Source organism: Betta splendens, chromosome 21, assembly GCF_900634795.4.
Source record: "Betta splendens chromosome 21, fBetSpl5.4, whole genome shotgun sequence".
In the NCBI taxonomy this organism is placed as follows: domain Eukaryota; kingdom Metazoa; phylum Chordata; class Actinopteri; order Anabantiformes; family Osphronemidae; genus Betta; species Betta splendens.
The window spans coordinates 16,510,649-16,533,298 of record NC_040899.1 but is presented as its reverse complement, the minus strand read 5'-3'; the positions used below and the strand labels follow the sequence as shown (position 1 = coordinate 16,533,298).

General features: G+C 41.0%; 1 protein-coding gene across 13 annotated transcripts; it reads right to left on the bottom strand.

Annotated features, from left to right (window-relative positions):
* Nucleotides 1-10,200: 10,200 nt before the first annotated feature.
* osgepl1 (O-sialoglycoprotein endopeptidase-like 1) lies at nucleotides 10,201-22,636 on the bottom strand. 13 transcript variants are annotated; one of them, XM_055505031.1, is made up of 12 exons: nucleotides 22,187-22,636; nucleotides 21,722-22,109; nucleotides 21,431-21,635; nucleotides 20,981-21,129; nucleotides 20,452-20,582; nucleotides 20,082-20,153; nucleotides 19,941-19,991; nucleotides 19,278-19,384; nucleotides 11,208-11,370; nucleotides 11,060-11,110; nucleotides 10,835-10,951; nucleotides 10,201-10,598 (listed from the first exon to the last, which is right to left on the bottom strand). In XM_055505031.1, exons 1-8 carry the CDS (start codon nucleotides 22,390-22,392, stop codon nucleotides 19,345-19,347), a joined length of 1,242 nt encoding a protein of 413 aa, XP_055361006.1. In that variant the 5' UTR covers nucleotides 22,393-22,636; the 3' UTR covers nucleotides 10,201-10,598; nucleotides 10,835-10,951; nucleotides 11,060-11,110; nucleotides 11,208-11,370; nucleotides 19,278-19,344. The 13 variants fall into 13 exon arrangements, with proteins under 13 accessions (XP_055361006.1, XP_055361008.1, XP_055361009.1 ...); XM_055505033.1 differs by having other exon boundaries at nucleotides 10,865-10,951; XM_055505034.1 differs by having other exon boundaries at nucleotides 10,865-10,951; nucleotides 11,060-11,080.
* Between the last annotated feature and the right edge of the window lie 14 nt (nucleotides 22,637-22,650).

The following is a 22,650-nucleotide window of genomic DNA, read 5'->3' as shown; positions in this document are numbered from 1 at the left end:
GGTGGCGCGTAGGTTCAGGAACCAATTGGTTGATGATTGGAGGCACATCAGTCAAGGGTTCAGAGGTGCAACGCTGACATGTGGCAAGATCCATTCCCAGAAGGGACGGACGGTTTGAGCATAACGCACCTCCACATTAAAACTCTGCAATGACATTAACCAAGCGGCCACACGTGCGTTTGTCAGAACGCCTTCTCTAATCCGCTGGCTGTTCAGAAAAGAGACAGGTTGGTGGTTCGTTTCAATGATTATCTTCTGTCCACCCAAATAGTTAGAGAAGTGTTTTACAGCCCACACTGTGGCTAAAAGGGCTTTTTCACAGTCTGAATACTTAAGTTCTGGAGGTGCCAGTGTTTTGCTAGCATAGGCAACCACATGTTTGTCTTGGTCATAAGCTTGGTAGAGACCAGCACTCAGGCAATGTGTTGAGAACCCCACCTGCAAGTGGAATGCTTTAGTGCTGTCAGATTAGGATAGGCACGGGGCCGCACAGAGGCGGTCCTTCAGGGCTTGCATCGCTTTTTCCTGTTTTACACCCCAGACAAAAGGGGTTTCCTTCTTAAGGAGCTCTGTTAGAGGTTTAGGTAGGTCTGCATAGTCCTCTATGAACTGACGGGAGTAATTGCACACGCCTAGGAAGCTGCGAAGTTGCGAAACGTCTTCCGGTGGTTTGATGTGAGAAACTCCCTGTACGCGACTAAATTGGGGTTCCACTCCAGTGGGGCCTACAAGGAGCCCTACGTAGTTTACTTTGGTCCTGCACCATTGACATTTGGACAGAGAGACCTTTGCACCTGCAGTCGTCAACTGACTGAGCACATGGTCAAGTTCTTTCAGGTGAGAGTCAAGGATGGGGCTTCGCATGAGGACATCATCAACATAAATGAGAGTGCCCCTTTCACGTGCATCAGGGCACGCCTTGTTTAGGAAAATGTTAAACTCCGCTGGTGAGTTAGCATAGCCGAACGGGCACCTAGTGAAAGTGTACTGCCTGCTCGCAAAGGTGAACGCCAGTTTGTGTTGGTCTTCAGGTGTTACTGGTATGGTCCAGAACCCTGAGGCAACATCAAAGGTGGAAAAGTATTTAGCATTTTTCACTCTGGGGAGATCTTGCTCCAGCTGAGTCATAGGCCATCTGGAGAGAGGGACCTGTTTGTTCAGCTGGCGGTAGTCAATGGTTAACCGCCATTTGCCATTTGGTTTCATCACTGGCCATAGTGGTGCTGAATAAGTGCTGTTGCATGGGCGAATGATCCCTTTGTCAAGGAGGTTATCAATGATTTCCTGGACGGGCTCATAGGAGATGATGGGAATCTTGTATTGACGCATGAACGTGGGTGGGGAGTTGGGAGACGTGGGAATGTGCACTGTGTGAATGTTAGTCAGTCCACAGTCTAGTGAGTCTTTAGCAAACGAAGCCCTATATTTGAAGAGGAGAGCACGCAGTCTTTCTCGTTCCTCGTCGGTATGTAGGGCATCTGCCTCTGCCAGTACTTTGTCAACCTGGGCTGTAAAGTCATCATTCGGTGCTTGTGTTACGCTCACAGGTGTGTCAGGCAGGTTATTTTCTATATTTGGGTCAGACTGAGCCAAGTGTGGCTCCTGTGACAACTCCACTGAGAGGACCTCAATTGTCTGGTCAATCAAGTGCTGGTGATCAGTGAGGTCAATTCTGCAGACAGGTTTGGCAATTTGGCATTTCTGGCAATGGCCTGATTGGGTTTTGTATACATGACTGGCTGCTGTGGATCTGGAAGCAGATAAGCAGGCATGGGTCCAATTATGGGGATTTTCAGTTCAAAATCGTGAAAGCTGGTGCTGATAAGCCAACCCAAAGGGGTGGATTTGGGGATCAGGACATTTTCTGTCCCATCGTTTTGCACCAACAGAGTCATAGCTCTGTTTTGTACTTCCAGCAAATGAGTGGCATCTAGGCTGAGTCCTAGGGCAAAGAACAAGTTAGAAGGTTGGAAGAATGCTTGGGAATGATTTAAGTGTTGTCCAGGTTGCATGGTAATGCGTATGGACTTGTATTTAGTATGAGCTGGTATCACTACTGGTTGTGCTGTAGCTACTTGACATGCTTCTGGAATTGTTTGTCCTGATTTCAGACCATCTGGGTCATCAATGGTTGCAGAGGTGTTCACACTGGTAAGCGACCAAAGGATGTTATTGAGGGTATCTACCTGGACGTCCATGCGGACAAGCAGATCGCTGCCAACATAGATGGAGTGTGGAAGATTAGGTATGACCAGAAAGGAGTGTGTCAGGTCACGCCTGTTCCATTGTATTTTGAGTGCACAGACTTCAGCTGATTTCACAACCTTTGGAGTAGGATCGATGGGGAAACGACTGGCTTTGGTTACAAACAGGATGTTTTGATTGGTGTGCGAGAGAGAGTCATATAGGTCTGCGCTGATGGCAGACTTGTCTGCCCAAAGAGCAAGAGCTACATCATCGACCTGATGACTTTCAAGCTTCACGCCTTTGAGGACTCTTGAACAGAAATACTCTGGAAGAGTGGGGTTTGCCAGGGTGCATAAGAATGTGTCTCGCTGGGTCAGAAGCTCAGTGGTGGCCATGCTGCTTGGGTTGGGGTCAGAGAGTCAGTCTCAAGATCTGTGTTTGTGTTCCCCACAACCGGTTGGCTAGGTGGATCGCAGGGCACTTTAAGGTTAAGGGCACAGCACCGGGTCTCTGCATGCTGGTGATGGGAAAGGGGCAAAGGCTCACGAACCTGAGCGTAGATCCGGGAGCGCTTGAAGTCAATTATGGGTTCCAAGCGGTTCAGCAGGTCTTTGCCTATCAACAGAGGGATTGTGTCAATAGGGGAAACGTACACAGGGTGGACCAGTTTCATGGGTCCGACAGTCACATGGATCAGAGCCACTGCTGTAAATGTAGTTCCTTTTGGGGTGTAGGGTTGGGTGTTCAGGGAGCAGGGGTGCAGTTGTAGGTTCTTGCCTGTCTGCTGCACCGTTGTTTTCAATTTCATAAACAGGGTAGCGGACATCAAAGTGATATCCGCAGCTGTGTCAAGAAGAGCTTCATGGTTCAATGTGTTTTCTAGTGTCACAGCTAAATAAAATTTTCCTGCAACCCCCTTTTCAGTGAGATTACCGAGGAAATGGCGGAAAGGTGGTTCACCTTGGATAAGTGACTCATTCTCACTGAGGGAATCGTTGGAGTCCAACTGAACCACTAGGACGGCGCTGGGAGGCTCTAGTTCACACTCTTGAGCGGGGCTTGCCTCGGTCCGTGTGTTTTGGATCGGCGGGGGGCCAGGTTCTGATGGGCCTAGGTACGGTGCTTCTTCCCTAATCAGGTGGAGAGCTTGGTTTTACAGGCCTTGGGCCATTTGTTCAAGTGTCTCCAGGTCCTGGTCATCACGGCCTGAGGTGTTAACGGTGGACTGACGTGGGTTATTGTTATCAGAGCGATGGCGTTTGCTATTCTGGTTAAAAGGTTTTCGTTGGAAGGAACCCGGAACCCTCTGATCACGAGGGCGGTGCTTGTGTGAATGTGGTCTTGCCCTCGTGTCCCATCTATTCCCCCTGAAGTCAGTGCGATGTTGAGCTTGAAAAGAAGTGGAGGGAGGACATTTCCCTTCATGCCTTTCGTAATTGCGTCTTCTATCAGGCTCATAGGGTCCGGATAAATCTCGCTGTAACTTTGTCTTAGGCTTAGAGCTTTTCTCGGTGTTCTTCGATTCGCCGTTATGTGCTACTTTTAGTGTTAGAGGTAAATGCTTAGCCTCATTGGTAAACACAGCGTTAGGTTCAGGATTCTTTGGATGAATCTCCTTGTGTTTTGCCAACCCCAAAGATGCCAGTTCACGTAGGTGTTGGCTAGTGGAGTTGCGCGGATTGGCCAAAATGCCAAGATGACTGCTAGTAGCAGGATGGAGGTTTTTGATAAAAAGTGTTTTGAAGTTTAAGTCTTCCTCCATTCCTGGTTCATTTCTAGAGCCGAAGTAGGCTCGAAGAAGGCGTCGGTAGTACGCCTGAGGATCTTCCTGTCGGGTTTGCTTGATAGCATTAGCTGCAATTAGTCCAGATTGGGAGACAGTATCACTGTATTCCCGCTGTAGAGCATCGCATAGCAGGTCATAATCATCTCTGATTATGCTGGGTTGTCGTTCAATGAAATTGTTAACATCACGACCCGAGGTTGATTTGATAAGATATAACTTATCATAGGTTGTAGACTGTGGATACCTTTGCAGGTAAAAGCTGATGTCCTTTAAGTAGCCGGTGGTATCATTAGAACCACCAGGACTGGGATCAAAGCGTGTGATGTTGCGTGCTATCTTATCCAAATCTCTCATAGAAGGTCTTTGTGATGCGTTTTGACCTAGAGGGGAAGAAGGCAATGCGTTTGCAATCACTGGTGAGGAGCTTCTGTGCAAGTATTGTGCTCTCAGTGGTTCAGGTGGTTCAGGAGGTAGGAGTGGAGCACGGCAGGTGGCGGCTCCTCCTCCTTGGGAGGGATTGCTTCCCTTTTTGTTTGCTGGTAGAAGGCATCATGGGAAGTGTGTGTCTTCCCTATTTCAAAGGAATAATCAGGATCTTTTCTAACCTTAGCTAACTCTTTCTCATGTTTTTCTTGGAGGCATTTCATTTCGCATGTTTTGTTTTCAGCAACAACCAATTGATGGCGCAAGTGTTGGATTAGTTGTTCCTTCTCTAGTAGTAGGTGTGTTTGTTTTAACTGGATGGACATTATCATGGCCATCCGTTCCAGCATTGTTATCTTATCCTTTTCGTTCAAGGACTGGGTTAGGGCATCAGCAGTGAAGTCTGTTAACAGGTTGTCAAGTTCCTTCACCATAGATCCCTGGATTTCTGTCATGTATCCAGGAACAAAAGCTTGGGTCAGCTCATTTAATGCTTCTTCCATGGCGACCCGGATATCTATGCTAGGGTCTTTGGACGCGCTGGTATTAGGGTTTTTCAACTCATTGGTTGGCTCCATGTTACCAGTGTTTTGGTTACTGAGGTTGGTCAGCAGTTCCCTAGAATTTAGTGGTTCTTCAATTAATCACAAAAAAATTGACTTCTTCCTGATTGTATCTTTATACAGGTGAGGAGGCACCTAATCAGTTATTTAAATTCAAACGCTTCTTTAACTAGAGTAGATCAAAGGAATTAAATTCTTTATGGAAGTTTTTTTCTAAAAGAAAAGTTCTATACACATTATGGCAATCAAAGATAACAGGAAAAAATCAATCAAATAGAATAAGCTAAAAAAAAATTGCAAAGGTAATTTAGCCCACTCAAAAAAAAATCAATAATAGTTTGCAATATCAAAGTATTTGCAGTCTATATTCAAACTTTTGGGCACGCCCCTTGAAAGGCGCTCGCTGCAGGTGAAGTTTTAGGTCAGTTGCGCTCTGGCTGCAGATCAGAGCATTTAGTTCATACACTTAAGTTTAGCACGGCGGCTACACGCTTTGGGCTCCAAGGCCTAGCAACAGTTCAACGTTTGAACTCAACAGTATCGAGTCTTAACAATTTCGGATCATTTATTTTCCACTTGGCATTGCACAGTGGGCAACTTCAACGTTTTACTATTTAACCGGTTTTCTTCAGTAACAACAAGGAGTCCGTATGACTCACCAAGATAATGCGCAATAAACGTCACTCTTCCCCTGTCAAACAGTTTGTTTTAACAGTTTATAGGAAGCTGGGTAGCTAATCCAGCTGCTCTAAAAGGAGGGTCTGGATCAGAGGGGAATTAACTGGAACACGCAGAGAATCGACTTAATCCAGGGCGCAGCCCTTAGTTCTGGAACACGCAGCAACCAAGGAACTCGCCAACAAGGATTTTAATTTCACACAAGGGTACGGTGATGCTCAGTTATAACAATGTTTGCAAACACACTTCAATCAAAACAATATTCTTCTTCTACGTGTTTCTGACTTCGTCAGCAACGCTTAATTATCTGCGCGCTCCTCTCGGCTGGAGGACTTGCGTGGCGCGGACTTAAACAACAACACTCCACAGCGCACGGCCGTGTCCACTCGTTTTATTGTAAACCAACTTAGCTTCAGATCAAGCTTTTTCGAAAGTCAAACAAGAAATGCACCAACAACTGATTCTATTCAACCGAACAATGGTTAGCAACGTTCTCAGACAAGCAAAGGTATGAAATAGCGCCTCACGCGGACGGCACCAATAATATTTAGCGGATTCAAATTATTAATAGTTTGATATTAATGTAGAAACATTAATATACCTCGAAGTTGGGGCACCAGGTTTGTTTTAAAGCTGAAACCACGCTTGTATCAATCTAGCCAACGCCAGATGTCAATTCAATAAGTTACCAGTTATTAACAACAATAACAACTTTCTTGTGAACCAAATCAGTCTCTTATGGCGTGAATTCTTGTCGCGGTTCAGTGACCTCTGCTTAAATCTGAAGAGCAATGCACACAAAACCAGTTTTCTTTTAACGTTTTATTAATCTAACACTACTGGATATATGAATAACATAATATGGAAATACTCAAATAAACAGAATAGAAAAAATTAAAGAAAAGTAATGCGACGAAAAAAGAAAAGATGAAAGAAGTTTGAAGATAGAGGGAAATCCGATTCGCCTAGGGTGTCACTGGTTTAAATACCCCTGGGGCAGTGGTCACTGCAGGGCGGAGAATTTAGTTCAACCAGTGGTGAAGAGTTCCACCTCTTCAGATCAGGAATGAAACTATTGGATTTCGATTGCTCCTAAATCTGGGATAACTAAGCTTTCCTCTTTTCATCAAGCTCAAAGTTCCATCACACCATAACACAAGTCAGAATGGTTAAACAGCAATATTAAATGCAAAGAATATTAAGGTCTTATACGTGGTCCCTTAAAAGGCTGTAACAAATTAAAAGTTATTCATAATGACTGGTCTTGTCTTATGCAACACCCAGTAAACACTAAAACATACGCGAATAATAAATGCAAGCAAAATCAAATTATAAATAACCTAATCTGGACATTACTAATTAAACAATTGTAACACTTAAAAATGTAATACAATAATGAGGATACTGTGGTGGAATTTTTCCATAAAGAAGCAGATGAGAGAGTTGTCCCTTTGTGCGATTTATTGAAATAACAAACCTGGTGGAATCTCCTTATCACACTGTGGGTGAAGATGTTCACATTACACAGGGAATACACAAGGCTACAGCCTTGGGTCTGGTGAGGCATCAGACAGAAAGGAGCCAGAGCCCAGGGTTAAAAGGCAGACTCAGGCCATGAACAATCGGTCACCTTGAGAGGGAGATAGATTGTCTGTCTGAGAATGTTCAGTTCTGGGTCTAATCAACAAGTACAGAATGCATGGTCGCTATACAGAGTCAGAAATGAACACAAAGAGCATTAAAGTACAATTTTTCCATTACAGATACCGAATTGTAGCTGGTGGAAATAGTCTATGTGTATGTTGCACAGATTAAAAGAAGTAAAGACGGTGAGTCACTCTATTTCAACTTTGTGCCTACACACAAAGGAAAGCATGGTCATACGTTGAAGTCCCTTTGTAACTTCAGGAATTTCCTGGCAAATCTGTAGATCAGGCATTAAACATAACACAGAAACCAATCTAATATCAAATAAAAACATTTTGTCCACAGAATACAACGACATCTGTTTCATGGAAGTTGAAAGCTCTGGTGCATCTGAACCAGAACTTGTGTCAAAATGAAGTCTCTCGTTGTCTTGATGAGCACATTCCACATTTTAGGGCTGGTGGTCCCAGTTCTGGGAGAGACAGCTTCTTGGTGATAAATGTGACAGCCTGTCCTTTTGGCATGATAAGCCGACGTGGAATGCTGAGAGATTTACAGGTAGATCAACAAAGTGGACTCATGGTTCTTTGATATGGACATTTGAGATGTTAGCGTCAATTGGTGCCTTTGGTGAAAGAAGCCAGTCTCCTGTTGTGGAGAAAGAAAGATTTATCTCTGGGGACTGAAAGGGACGTAGAGGCTCTTTAAAGGAGGGAGTTAAGTTCACATGTAGGTCAGGTTACCTCAGTCCAGACGTGGATTGCTACACTTCACAGCAATATTTTCAATGAGAGCTTGCTGAGCATGAAGCCCAAATTCTGCAAGTGTCTTTCTTTCATGATCTGGTTTCGCTCAGTCTGCAGGTCAATAGCCTGTTTTCCAACTATATATTCCCAGGCTCACCTACATCCCAGTGAATGAAGTGAATGCTTGGTGATTTGTTCTTTTAATTGAACCAAACACTGTAACAGTAAATGCCTGTTTCAATTCTATTGAAGGTTGCTGATACAACTAAGGTGCAGTTGTTTAACCCACCTACATCTGCCTTGGCCTAGTTGTTGAGCTTTGTACAATACCGTGATCTCATGCTGTGCACTGTAACATACTAAGACCAGCGTTACATTACACGACACCTACCAGTGACCTGAAGCAGTCTCTGCATCTGTATGACCACTGTTGTATATGTTGTACCCCCAAGTACAATAAATCCTTTAAGTCAGATTGGCTGCGTCGACCAAGATGGGAGTCTACCCCATGAGTTCAGAGATTGCTGCATTACATCACCCCTATGAGAGACCTGTAAAGGCCCCTGTAAAGATTGGTTAGATGTAGGTGTATTAGCTCAAATGGTAGAGTGCCCTCATTGCATGCAAGAAACAGTGGTATCGATGCCCACATTCTCCATGTGTCTTTTTTTTCACACTAATGGTTGTGTTTTGATGTAGTCTGCGTGTCAATAACCTATTTTCCAACTATCCACAGCCAGGGGCCCGTTTCAAGAAGGAGTTTTTGTGGAAACTCTGAGTTTGTTAACCCCGAAATAAGGAAAACTCTTTCAGAAAGCGGGGTTACTTAAACCCGTAAAGCGGGGTAAGTTTAAACCCGTTTCAAGAAGCCAGGTAACCGAAACTCAGAGTCAGTTACTATGGCAACTTACTCTATGAACCTAACCTGGTCGGGAGAAGGTTTTATTCGGGAAACCCAGAGTTTCCTTCGGTCTCCGCCCCTTTTTAAAATGAACACTGTTTAAATACCTCGTTTAATCTTTCAGTTCATTCATAGATTTCACCTGTTTCCTTCGCACAGAGACCAAAATCCTCTAGAAACGGGCACTTCCGTACACGATCCTGTAGATGAGGACGATGTATTAATTCACACGGCATTTAATTTACGCCGCGAGAGGATTTGGACGCCACGAGTTAATTTTCTGTCATATCGCCGTGCATATTTATTTTAGCGGTACCGTTTTTCACGAGACTCCATACATATATTAATAATCTTATCCACCCATTCATCAGACACGTCACTCATTATAGCCGTGCTTTTACATCCGAACATATTCTTTGTGTTGCGTTACGTTTTTTTTTTGCAAACGGTAGTTTTCTTTATAACATTGGAGATGCTGAGCACGTTAGTGAAGCCACTGTGTGTAGAAAAGTTCGACCTCAAGCTTTTTCCTTGACACAAACTCCTTAAAGCCATTAAAGAGGAGTTTCACAGGATTGCAGGTATGTGGTATTTAATGCGTTTCAGTGAGGCTAATCTGAAAAATTATGATGAGTTAATAATATCTTGCTGTGACCTGAAATAAACTGCACTGACTACTCTTTCTAATGGTCACTGTAACTGACATTACATTGTTTACATCACCAAGATCATATGTGATGCTGCACATATCATAAACGTGAACTCATGAATATATATATATATATATATATATATATATATATATATATATATATGCATGCACTCACACTCACGGGAACACTTCTATGCAGCACCAAAGTAATATGAACTTTCTTCTAGGAGAGATTGACAGCTTTCTGCTGGAGATAGGGGTTAATGGCAGCCCACACTACTGACCCCTCACCCAGAACCTGAAGCAGGCCCCCAGCTGCGCTTTAATGTGGCACCACAGAACAAGAGCCTGGGTGAAAATGACCATTGGCCTGTTGAAAGCACGTCTTTAGTGCCTACGTCACCTCAGGGAAATACCTGAGAGGCCTGTGACATTAATGTGACATGTGTTGTTCTCCACATTATTGCAATTATTAGAGGGAAGCAACACCCTGCCCTACAAATACAAGACCCTGAGGTGACTCCTTCCATCATGGTAATCTGCAGAGTGGATGGACAGTCAGATGTGATTTGCTTTAATGTCTTAATCAACCATCACCACCAATAAAAGAAACTGAATAAATGCAAATCATAATTTATTATAATTTATATATATATATATTATTTTTTTTCATTTCCTACAAATACAATGGCAATTGTTAGATTTTATCATTCTTCTTCTTCCAATAATTCATACAATTCACCTTCAACTATACACTCATCTCCAGCTTGTGTTTGGGAATTTCAATTTCTAGATCTGTCTTTTCAATCTTGTGGTACAAGTAAAACATTTCCTTGAGATTTAGTTTATACAACTCAATAACCGGTAACTTAAAATACAGAACATTTAGCGTAACATGACATAGTTCCTCATTACTCTTACAGAATGGAACTCTGGCGTTTACTGAACATCACTGAACTGTGTGCATCTGTGCAGCAGAATGTGACGGACCCTCCTCCTGCTGTTCTTCCACACTCTGGGGCAGAGGGGAGATAATAAAGTCAGTATACTTGGAGAGTCAAGTTGCATCATTTAGGCTACGCAACATCCATCCATCCATTTTCTAAACCGCATATTCCCTAATGCGGGGTCACGGGGGTGCTGGAGCCTAACCCAGCTGACTATGGGCGAGAGGCAGGGTACACCCTGGACGGGTCGCCAGTCCATCGCAGGGCAACACATAGACAGACATTCACACACACTCACACCTACTGTACGGGCAATGGAGAGAAGCCAATCGACCTAATGCACGTGTTTGGACTGTGGGAGAACCCAGAACCTTCTTGCTGTGAGGCGACAGTGCTACCCACCGCACCATCGTGCCGCCCGCTACGCAACATAAACATCAGAAATCATGTGTGGTGTATAAACTGTATTAATATTACACTTTATAATAATGCTTATCATAATTTAAGCTTTATTTAGTAGTATACTTACAACATCCTGGGCTTCATCATCCTAGGAAGATTCACATATTACAATCAGAATCTGTTAAGACCAACAAAGAACCCAACCCAGACTCTAAGAAATGGATATATCAAAAGTAGGCTATGTAAAAAATCAAATATATAGGTAGGCCTCTTACATTTTACACATGCACTTGTATCCTGGGGAGTGCTGGTTCTGATGAATTTCGTCAGCCTCTGCTTTCCAGTGTTCATGCTAAGGGGCCATCTCCTCTGCATGCGTCAGTGGTGGAGGTGCAGGTCCTCCACCAGTTGTTCTAGCCTCTGCCTTTTTTCTGTTGGCTGAGTAGAAGTCAAATGATTTAACTGTGTGAAAACATTACAGCGATGTTGAAAATGCTGCTGCACTGCTATACTCTGCTCTCTCTCTACTCTTATACCTGTTTGAATTATGTTTTTATATTTCATTTTTGGCCACGTTCTTTTATGCCTGCAGGATTGCGCCTACATAAAAACTGAAATTAAAATCTTATATTATTACGTGTTTTGGGTAACTTTTAAAAACCTAATTAGATTAATGTAATAATTGCTCTCCATAAAACGTATTGGATTATTGAATTATCATTACTTTACAAATCTCCCATCAACCACAACAGAAATTTTAAAAGTGCATAGACATAACACTGCACTTTTAATTCATACAAACATCGGTATTTTATGCAATTACTGAAGTAACTCCTTAGATGAGTGAAAAAATACTTTACAAGTCCTTACTTTACGAGTGAAATATAACAACAATACTAAAATTATTAAGTAATTAGTTACGCCGAACACTGTATGATTAAAATGTAAACTTAATCATTGACTCGAGGAGCTATTTTCTTCCAAGCTAATTCTTTCTCTTTCGCCGCTGCAGCCGTGTTGCTTTTTCTACGGAATAAAGGCTCGTAGTCGTTATATGCTTGACGTTTCATATCCATTTCCCGACGTCTTTTGTTGTCCTGTTGCCATGGTGACTCGTAATATCTTCACTCCATTGATCAGGGCTTTGTATCGCGTTCGGTGCACGCGCTTAACTCTGAGTCAGTCCACTCGGAGTTGCTTAAACCAACTCTTTTCAGCTCTTCTGAAACCGAAAACTCCAGGTTTGCAAACTCAGAGTAAATCAACTCAGAGTTTAGTTTAAACTCAGAGTTTGTTAAACCTCCTTCTTGAAACGGGCCCCAGACGTGTCGCTATGAAAAGAGGAAGTCGCGACGAGCGTGTTTTGTGCTCTGCTGTAAAGCGCATAATACGGGCGCAAGACGTTTTTGAAGCGCGGCTGGCTGAACGACGGATGAATGAACGACGGCTCACTTGAGCGCAGTCCGCTGTCCTGTGGTCTCAGTGTAACGTTTCCGTAGGTAGCCAGCATGCTAAGGCCAACTGCCCAGTGTTAGCGGCGTGTATCTGGTTGATGACGTGGGCGTTTTATTAGTGGGAGAGCTGAACAGCTCTCACACTATTGATATCTTCGCTCTTTATCACAGTGAATGCTGCAAAGCATTCACTGTATTGTTTTTCTAAGCTTTATTATTATTTTTCTTCCCCCCGTTTTTCTGCATCTAACTAGTCCCGCATACTTTCAGCTACAAAATGTTCAGCTTTTTAAGGAGAAGTGTGCTATTACTTTTCTCATTCATATGTTTCATATTTTTCAAGTTATTAAGCTTTTTTTAACTTTTTTTCCCATTGAAATGAATGGGAACAACTTTTCAAATTCTCTTCAGCTTTGTCTACTTTCAGCTTTAACTACTTCCGCATACTTTAAGCTACAGACACCATTTAAACTACAAAATAATCTTCAACTATTCAACTATTAATCCTCCAGAAATCTTATAAATATCTTTAATAGTTTCTGATTTATAGCAGTTTAAATATTGGGTGGTTTTTGGTCAATTTTCATCTTTTCCATTAGTGTGTATTGCGTTATTTAGAGTGCGTGATGTCACAGCCAGAGTGCGAGGGGACGTTTTTTTAAGATAGAACTTCTGTCTTTAACTCGTCACTACGGACACAATTTTCCCTCTATCAACCTAATTATTTCAGTAAATCGTAGTCATACTTGTCTTCTTTCTAATGATGTGTCTGGCTTTACTCTCAGACCTATACTTTAGTCGCTATCGACCTCAAAGCGCAGAGAGATCCTGGATTTCTCCCATAGACTCTAATGATAAATTTCGTCAGACGTCTGGGGAGAAAAACAAGAGGAGAAGTATTTTGAAATTGCGACTGCGGCTACAAACATTTGTCCTCAAACATAAAATTCACAAAATTTGCTCATTGAAGACTTGGGACTCATAAGATGAAATAATTTTTGTGATAACTATTATGGTTTAGCTGGAACAATCCTGTTTATACAGGGTGAAACTCTGCTTTTACAGAGCAGAGTGAGCCTGATTTTCCCGCCTTTCGTCTCCATGGCGACGGCGCAGCTGCAGATTTCACTGACAGGTCAAACTCCTGATGCTCAGTCTAGACAGCAGTTCCATGCTTATTACTGATAACTCAACTACACTATTGGATTGTGTAGTAATTAAGCACACACTTCCTCTTAATCCTTTCAAAATAAAAGCACCAAGCCAAATAATTAGCTTTAATACCAACATTTCTGCTTTTATATGGGTAATTATGACTATTTAAAGATAGATTAACAGTTTAGTAATTACCCACACATGCTACCTCTACGTCCTTTCAAAATAAAAGCACCAATGCAATTTATTAGCTTTAATGGCACCGTTTTTGCCTTTGAAAGGTTAATTATGATTATTTAAAGACTAATTGACAGTTATGCTATTACGCCCACACATTTCCTCTAAATCCTTTCAAAATAAAAGCACCAATTACAATTTATTACCTTTAATGGCAAGATTGATTAGAACATTTCTGGTTCTGAATACTTACCAATCATTAATGAGACACTTTAGAGTTCAGCAAATAACCACTCACACTTATTAGGGTGATTTTATTCTGAAAGGGCTTAACCTAAATTTTTTCCTTTAATAGGGCAATTCTTGCTATTGAATGACATATTATGACTGTCTAATGACTATTTTATAGATTAGTAATTACTCACACACAACCTCTAAATCCTTTCAAAATAAAAGCACCAATCCAGATTTTTAGCTTTAATCGCACTATTTGTGCTTTTGAATGGGTAATCATGACTGGTTAGTGTGACTGTTTTACAGTTTAGCTATTAAGCACACCCAGCCCCTCTACATCCTTTCAAAATAAAAGCCCAAATCCTGATTTTTAGCTAAAGATAACAATAGTTCTGCTTTCAACAGGTGTATTATGACTAGTTATTTAGACTAATATACTGTTTAGCAAATACCTGCACAGGCCTTTTCCATATTCTTTCAAAATAAAAGCACCAATCCAAATTTTTACCTTTATTAGGACTATTTATACTTTTGAATGGGTAATCGTGAATGGTTATTGTGACTGTTTTACAGTTTAGCTATTAAGCACACACAGCTTCTCCACATCCTTTCAAAATAAAAGCCCAAATCCTGATTTTTAGCTAAAGATAGCAATATTTCTGCTTTCAACGGGTTTATCATGACTATTTATTAAGACTAAAATACTGCACACACAGTTTCTCCAAATTCTTTCAAAATAAAAGCCCCAATTCAGATCTTTAGCTAAAAAGGGCAATATTGCTGCGTTCAGCTGGTGTATTGTTACTAGATGATAAGACAATCTTAATGTTTAGTAATTGCCTGTTCAGGTGTCCTCAATATCCTTTCAAAATAAAAGTACCAATCCAAATTTTTAGCTTTAATAGCATAAACTCTGTTTTTGAATGGTTAATTGTGACAAGTAATGAGACTATTTTAAAGTTTAGCTATAAACACACACATCTCTAAATCGTTTTAAAATAAAAGCATTAAACCAATTTTTTTGCTTTAATAGAATAAATTCTGTTTTTGAATGGTCAATTCAAATTCAGCAATAAGTCTATACCAGTAATTACTGGTTTATTATTACTAGTTAATGAAACAATGTAACAATTACTCACGCAAGCTTCCTGTAAGTCATTACAAAATAAGAATACTAAACTTTTAGTGCAACTAACTAAGCTCTAAACCTTTTTAATTTCTGCTTTTGACTGCTTTTTTGTTATTTAGGACAACTTAATGAGCGCTTTTTCCAGTTTACCAAGTTAGGACACACACTTCCTCAAATTACTTTCAAAATAAAAGCACCAATCTAATTATTTAGCCTAAATATCGCTTTTGTGAATTTGACTAGTTAATTATAACCAGTTAATGAAACTATTTTACTGTTCAGCAATTATCTGCACACACTTCCTTCAAAGCTTCAACTTTTATCAATTCAAATCAATACTTGTTCTGAAGCAAATTCAAGCCGTATTAAATATTTTCAAAACGTTTAGCTATATTTCAACAAGTTAATTAATTGATTTTCAGCAGTTTGTTAATTTCAGCAAATCTTTTTCGTGTTTCCTCCATATGAAATTGAACTACTTCAGCTTCTTCTGCAAATATTCAGCACTGTTTAATCAATTCCTATTTCTCCTTAGATACATTCAACTATGATTTACATGATTGAGCTATTTCATCTGTTTTAAATGTTTCAGTTACTTTCAGCAACTCTTCAGGAATATTTTCAGCTTGGAAGCATTCACTGTGCATTTTCTTATGGAAATGCTTTTTCTAGTTATTATTATTATTTTTCTTCCCCCCGTTTTTCTGCATCTAACTAGTCCCGCATACTTTCAGCTACAGAAACGATTCCAACATCAAAATGTTCAGCTTTGTAAGGAGAAGTGTGCTATTACTTTTCTCATTCATATGTTTCATATTTTTCAAGTTATTAAGCTTTTTTTTAACTTTTTTTCCCGTTGAAATGAATGGGAACAACTTTTCAAATTCTCTTCAGCTTTGTCTACTTTCAGCTTTAACTACTTCCGCATACTTTAAGCTACAGACACCATTTAAACTACAAAATAATCTTCAACTATTCAACTATTAATCTTCCAGAAATCTTATTAATATCTTTAATAGTTTCTGATTTATAGCAGTTTAAATATTGGGTGGTTTTTGGTCAATTTTCATCTTTTCCATTAGTGTGTATTGCGTTATTTAGAGTGCGTGATGTCACAGCCAGAGTGCGAGGGGACGTTTTTTTAAGATAGAACTTCTGTCTTTAACTCGTCACTACGGACAAAATTTTCCCTCTATCAACCTAATTATTTCAGTAAATCGTAGTCATACTTGTCTTCTTTCTAATGATGTGTCTGGCTTTACTCTCAGACCTATACTTTAGTCGCTATCGACCTCAAAGCGCAGAGAGATCCTGGATTTCTCCCATAGACTCTAATGATAAGAAGTATTTTGAAATTGCGACTGCGGCTACAAACATTTGTCCTCAAACATAAAATTCACACCATTTGCTCATTGAAGACTTGGGACTCGTAAAATGAAATAATTTTTGTGATAACGATTATGGTTTAGCTGGAACAAGCCTGTTTATACAGGGTGAAACTCTGCTTTTACAGAGCAGAGTGAGCCTGATTTTCCCGCCTTTCGTCTCCATGGCGACGGCGCAGCTGCAGATTTCACTGACAGGTCAAACTCCTGATGCTCAGTGTAGACAGCAGTTCCATGCATATTACTGATTACTCAACTACACTATTGGATTGTGTAGTAATTAAGCACACACTTCCTCTTAATCCTTTCAAAATAAAAGCACCAAGCCAAATAAATAGCTTTAATACCAACATTTCTGTTTTTATATGGGTAATTATGATTATTTAAAGATAGATTAACAGTTTAGTAATTACCCACACATGCTACCTCTATGTCATTTTAAAATAAAAGCACCAATGCAATTTATTAGCTTTAACTGCACTGTTTTTGCCTTTGAATGGGTAATTATGATTATTTAAAGACTAATTGACAGTTACGCTATTACCCCCACACATTTCCTCTAAATCCTTTCAAAATAAAAGCACCAATTACAATTTATTACCTTTAATGGCAAGATTGATTGGAAAGTTTGTGGGTCTGAATACTAATTAGTCGTTAATGAGACTACTTTAGAGTTCAGTAAATAGCCACTCAAACTTATTAGGGTGCTTTTATTCTGAAAGGGCTAAATCTAAATCTTTTGCTTTATTAGGATTAATTGAATTGAATTGAATTGAATAATTGAATAATTCATGCTATTGAATGATAAATTATGACTATCTAATGACTATTTTATAGTTTAGTAATTGCCCACACACAACCTCTAAATCCTTTTAAAATAAAAGCACCAATGTAATTTATTACCTTAAATGGCAAGATTTTCGTTTCTGACTGGTAAATTTCTACTAGTTATTAAACTATTACACAGTTAGGTAATTATTTACAAATACTTTCTTCAAATCAAAAAGATAGTCAGCTTATTTATGATTGTCAACAATGCACTCTGGTCAACTTTTTAATCTTTGACATCTTTTTACCTTGGTCAACTTTTGAATCATTGTCATCTCTTTAATATTGTCATAGTATGACCTTGGTCATCTTTTTAATCATCATCTTTTTAATCGCCATCTTTTGTCATCGTTTTAATCTTTGTCATCGTTTTCTCGTTTTCATCGTTTTGCCGTAGTCAACTTTTGGACGTAGTTAACTTTTTGACGTCAGCAATCAGCGTTTGTCATCGTTGCGGCAGCAGATCAGCTCTCCCACGTAATTTCTCGAGAAATTACTTTTTCTAGTTATGTTATAACATCATGGGCATGTTGTTTTGCCTTGCTACCTTTTGTGAGTGTATTTATGCTCTTGCTGTTGCATAATTAGCTTTTCATGTCTACAACCGTTTCATGTTCAAGTAAAACGTTTTTAGCTGTGTTAGCGCAGTCATCTTACCTGGGGATTTCCATTTAGAAGTTTAAGTTGCTAGCAAGACGCTAAGTTTATCACAACAATCACAACATAGCACAGTATCCAGTCCAGCACACAATGCAGTATGTAACATTTGGTTAGTATGAGTCCTTATGTTGTGCTTCTCTCCGCTCTCGCTCTCTCTCTCTCTCTCTCTCTCTCCTTCACTCTGTCCTCACCTACAGGTATCATTGGACTCAAAGTTTGGTGTCTGTGATGGGCAACTGCGGATCCAACCATCCTGCCTGTATCCAGTCCCTGGTCCAACCGTCCTGTCTGTGCTCTGTTGTTGTTTGTTGTTGCTTGTTGTTGTTGCTGTGCTTTTCTCTCTCTCTATCGTCTCACCCCAACCGGTCGAGGCAGATGGCCGCCCACATCCAGTCTGGTTCTGCTGGAGGTTTCTACCTCGTTAGAGAGGGAGTTTTTCCTCTCCACTGTTGCTGTCAAATTAAATGCTTGCTGTATGTGGGATTTGTTTGGTTTAGTTGTGTGAGGTCTTAAACCTTACTTTGTAAATTGCCTTGAGATAACTTTGTTGTGATTTGGCGCTATATAAATAAAATTGAATTGAATTGAATTGAATTATGCTGAGGTGGAGGAAGAGTCAGCCTGTCTTTTCCTGACTCCCATTTTCGGTTGGGATTAGGCATGAAGGCATAAGGTTAGGTTCAGGAGAGAGTCTAGATTGTGATTAATTGTAAATGTAGTTTCTGAGGTTAGGATTAGGCTTTATGGTCCTAGGGTTCATTTACACCTTTGCTTACTCATATTTCCTCCCCTCAGTCCCTCCTTTTCTTGTTCTCTGTGGTCATGGTTCGTCCACGATCACAAGCAAGAGTGTGATGAGGAGGGACTTGTTCTAAGAGGATGTGGTGGCACAAATCTGGCTGAGCAGAAGTTCTGTTGTTCTTTGCGCTGCCTTCAGAAAGTAAAAGCAAAGATAAGATGCTCATGCCAACATCTAAATATAACATTAATGTAACGTTAAGTTTATCTCATTAACCTCTTTTGTTTCTCCGTCACCTTATCGTGGTGGAGGAGCTTGTGTTTGCACGTATGACCCTAGAAGCTATGTTCCGGGGCCAAATGCCTCTTGTACGGTCTCCCATGACAAACAGGTCCTAGATGATGGGCCACCTAGGACCTGTTTGTCAGACAATCCTGGACCTGACCAAAGAGATGGTGCTGACGACAAACCGCAGATGAGCCGGGAGGTAGCGGTACTTTATTGTCACCCTCCCAACATCCTACTACGCTGTGACATTCTCCTTCATGTGCTGCTTTCACTCCATTTGCCTCCAAAACACTCACCTACAAAAGCATTGGACCTTCAGTCAGAGTCCTCTCCACCCTCAGCCTTTGCCCCCAAGGTCTCCACTCAACCGTTTGCTTCCCAGGTTGACACTCCACCCATTGAGCTAACAGGCCAACAAAAAGTACAGTTTTACAATAAATTAACAAATTATGTTGTTGGATTACATTCAAAAACATGTGATGTCCTTCGTCAGATGCTACAAACGTTCTGCAGCATTGTTTGAGGCCATAAATCAAAAATACTGTATGCAGCAAAGTGCATTTGAGTCATGTTAGAAACTATGGGGTGTCTATTCTCTGGAGTGTGATTTGCAAGTAATTTTCTGCTTAGGTCGATGTGAGAATACATAATGAGTAAAGCAGGCAAACATAAACCCGCCATTAGAGGAGGGTGCACAGACATTAATGTTTAAAGTTAGAAGGCAATGTTTTTCACAGCTGAGCTTACCGTCTAGCTTTCTGCAAAAACCTTAGTCCTAAACCTTAAATCACAGCAACGTACATTAACTGAGATGTATAAAATCGAATTTAATAATAAACAGCTGCGTAATCTGCTTTATACATAAAGCATATGAACAATATATGTTTCAAACAGACGAAATCTAGAAGTAATTGTTTCATTTTTGTCAGCTGGTGATCTTCATCCGTAATGATGGCAACCTGATCGCTGCCGCCTTGACGTCTGCACTGATGTCAACACCAAGAGATGCCCTAGAATACAACATTCACAGGAACCAGTGTTGACTTAATCAGCAGTATAGATAAATCAGCATCTTCTGAATTCTTTTCAGGGTTACTTACTTTGGCTCATAGTGGACGTCCACGTCTGGAGACAGTACGCCTTTCCCTTCTCTCAACAGTTCAATTCCATTCCTAATTTAAGATAAATGAATAAATAAGTCAGAATTTCTCCTTGGGGAAATAGTTTTCTCTGCATTTAACCCGTACACACACAAAGAGTAGCAGCGAGCAGCCACACGTGGGGGGCTCAGAGAGCTAGTGTGATGACTTGCTCAAGGCCACACCTGGTGGGATCAACTGGGTTTGAGCAGCCGTCCTCCCACTTCCCAGACCAATGCGTTACCAACTGAGCCACCAGACCACCAAATGAAAAAGATTTACAAGGAAAATGTGTTTGTTCTAAAACCAATGATCCTGACAATAACCACACCATGCAATCATCACTCCGTTATCTGTGCAGAATCTGGCTGGAGGACAGAGAAGGCGCAGTCCTGTTGTCTCGGTGATGATGGTCAAAGCCTCTCGAATGTAATGGTTACTCGCAACTCCACCAGACAGCACCTATAAGAAAAGAGTAAAGACAAAAGCTCTCTGATTTTAGTATGATGCTCACTTAGATATAGCATAAAGATGGTCTTACTCTAGATTTATCTTACTGTAAATCCACTTGAGTTAGTTTGCATGTTCTCCCTGTGTCTTTCTGCTTTCTCAAGGTAGCACAGTCTAAAGCCATTCAGCTGGGTTGACTGGAGATTGTAAATTGCCCATAGGTGTGTGTGAGTGAGTAAATGTATGTGCCTGTATGTGACAGAATGGTGACCTGACCTTGACTGACTGACATATGGGATAGGCTCCAGCATGCCTGAGACCCTTACGAGGACTAAGCAGTAGAGTGGGAGAGTGAATGAGATCCTAGTAATCCCAGTGGGTAGGGTGGTTCTAAAAGCTAGCACACTCACCAAGGTGGGACTGCTTGATGGTAGCAGGCCATTTGTTTTACAGAACAAGATGGCTCGATGTGTGCGCTTTGCTAGATGAGTGGCGACAGTGTGCTGTGTCGCTGCTGCAATGTCATTCACACATGACAAAAGTGTCCCCTGTTCCACACCTGCAGAGAAGGGAAATACAGGTTAGCAGAACACCAGACATCTGCTGATACAGAGGAGATTGCTAAACAAGAAAGGTAGGTACAACTATAGAAAAATAATCTGTTAAACCTCTTTTTATGTTACACTGTGATTATGTTTCTTAATTTTTCTTCTTTTTTCACAAACCTTCTTACTTTATGTTTTGGCTCCTGAAACTAACAACTGAACCTGAAAACAACTAAAATACAGGTACTGGCACAAAACAGAATTTCAGTAAAAGGACCATAGTTCATGATTCGAGGTCTTTGTGTGTCTTTTCACCTTCTTCTACCTCTTTTTTCATTATTGTCATTGTAACTTGGTTCCGTAGTCCAGAAAAAGAAAAGGAACAGTCAAGAGTTTGACCCATTGGTGTTTTGAAGGGGAACTTCGTCCTGTCTCCATCCTTTGCAAGAAGCTCTATAGCTTGTCCGCCACTCAGTGTGGAACACCGAGGGTGTTTTATAAGAGACAAACGTCTTGCAACCTGTATGTACACAAAGAGAATGTTGCAGTGGTGCAAATTTAGAACTACAGTACAACCAGAAACAAATGTCAAGTTGAAGGACTTACTTTATCGAGGGTATCTCCTGGAGCTTCATCCAGGCTGTGGCCCAGGAGCAGAAAGTCACTGACTCCTCGAGCCACAGCAAGGAGTGAATGACCACCAGAAACGAGCAGGACCAGGAAGGGGAAGGTGACGGGATGAATCATCCTCACAGTCAGGGCATGGGCTTCCATGTGGTGAATGGGGATGAACGGCTTGTTATGCTCTCTCACAAACCTCTGACTAAACTCCAGACCGATGCCCAGGCTCAGAGCCAGGCCCGGCTTCACTGTGGTGGCTACTGCTGAAAGCTGGCTCGGCCCGACACCGCTTCTCTCCAGAGCCTCCTGGACCACGCGCTGTATGTGTTCTCTGTGAAGGTGTTGAGCTACAGTGGGAATGATGCCACCAGTCCTGCAGTGTTTAAAACAGAAGCTCCAATGTCAAACTCTCTCTAACATGGGGGGAACAGCTAAGTGAAAGACACTCACCTCAGGTGTACTTCCTTCTGTGAATGTAAAGACTCTCCCAATATTACACCTTCCTCATCTAGTACAGCAGCTCCAGTGTCATCGCAGCTTGTCTCAATGCCCAGAACCAGTCTGGGGCAGGCGGCTTTTCCAACCGACCGAGAGCAGCAACGTGCGAGTGTAAACTGCAAAAGCCTTTGCAGAGAGTTCTCTTTGGAAGGAAGCATGATAATGACCCTGTGTTAGGTAGTTAAAATCCCTTCATTCCTCAGAGGGTCAATTTATACACTAAAAAACACAGATAACTCTCCTAACAGAAAACGCCGTCAAACTGAGTCACATGTAAATAATTCCGATCACAGGCAAGTTTGTGGCCGTAAAAATGTGTACAAATAACAACTCAACGTCACTAATACAATATGGGAAAACAACTAAAATATTATCCGTGTCAAACATACGCTAAAACAATTAAATAAGTAAAAAGT

What these genes read in the sequence shown, in the direction of transcription:
- osgepl1 (XM_055505023.1), bottom strand. Translation starts at nt 22,392, where the DNA reads ATGCTTCCTTCCAAAGAGAACTCTCTGCAAAGGCTTTTGCAGTTTACA. An exon ending in CAGGAGATACCCTCGATAAA is followed by an intron (nt 21,636 to 21,721) that starts GTAAGTCCTTCA and finishes GTGTACATACAG; the next exon opens with GTTGCAAGACGTTTGTCTCT. An exon ending in CATCAAGCAGTCCCACCTTG is followed by an intron (nt 20,583 to 20,980) that starts GTGAGTGTGCTA and finishes CTTTTCTTATAG; the next exon opens with GTGCTGTCTGGTGGAGTTGC.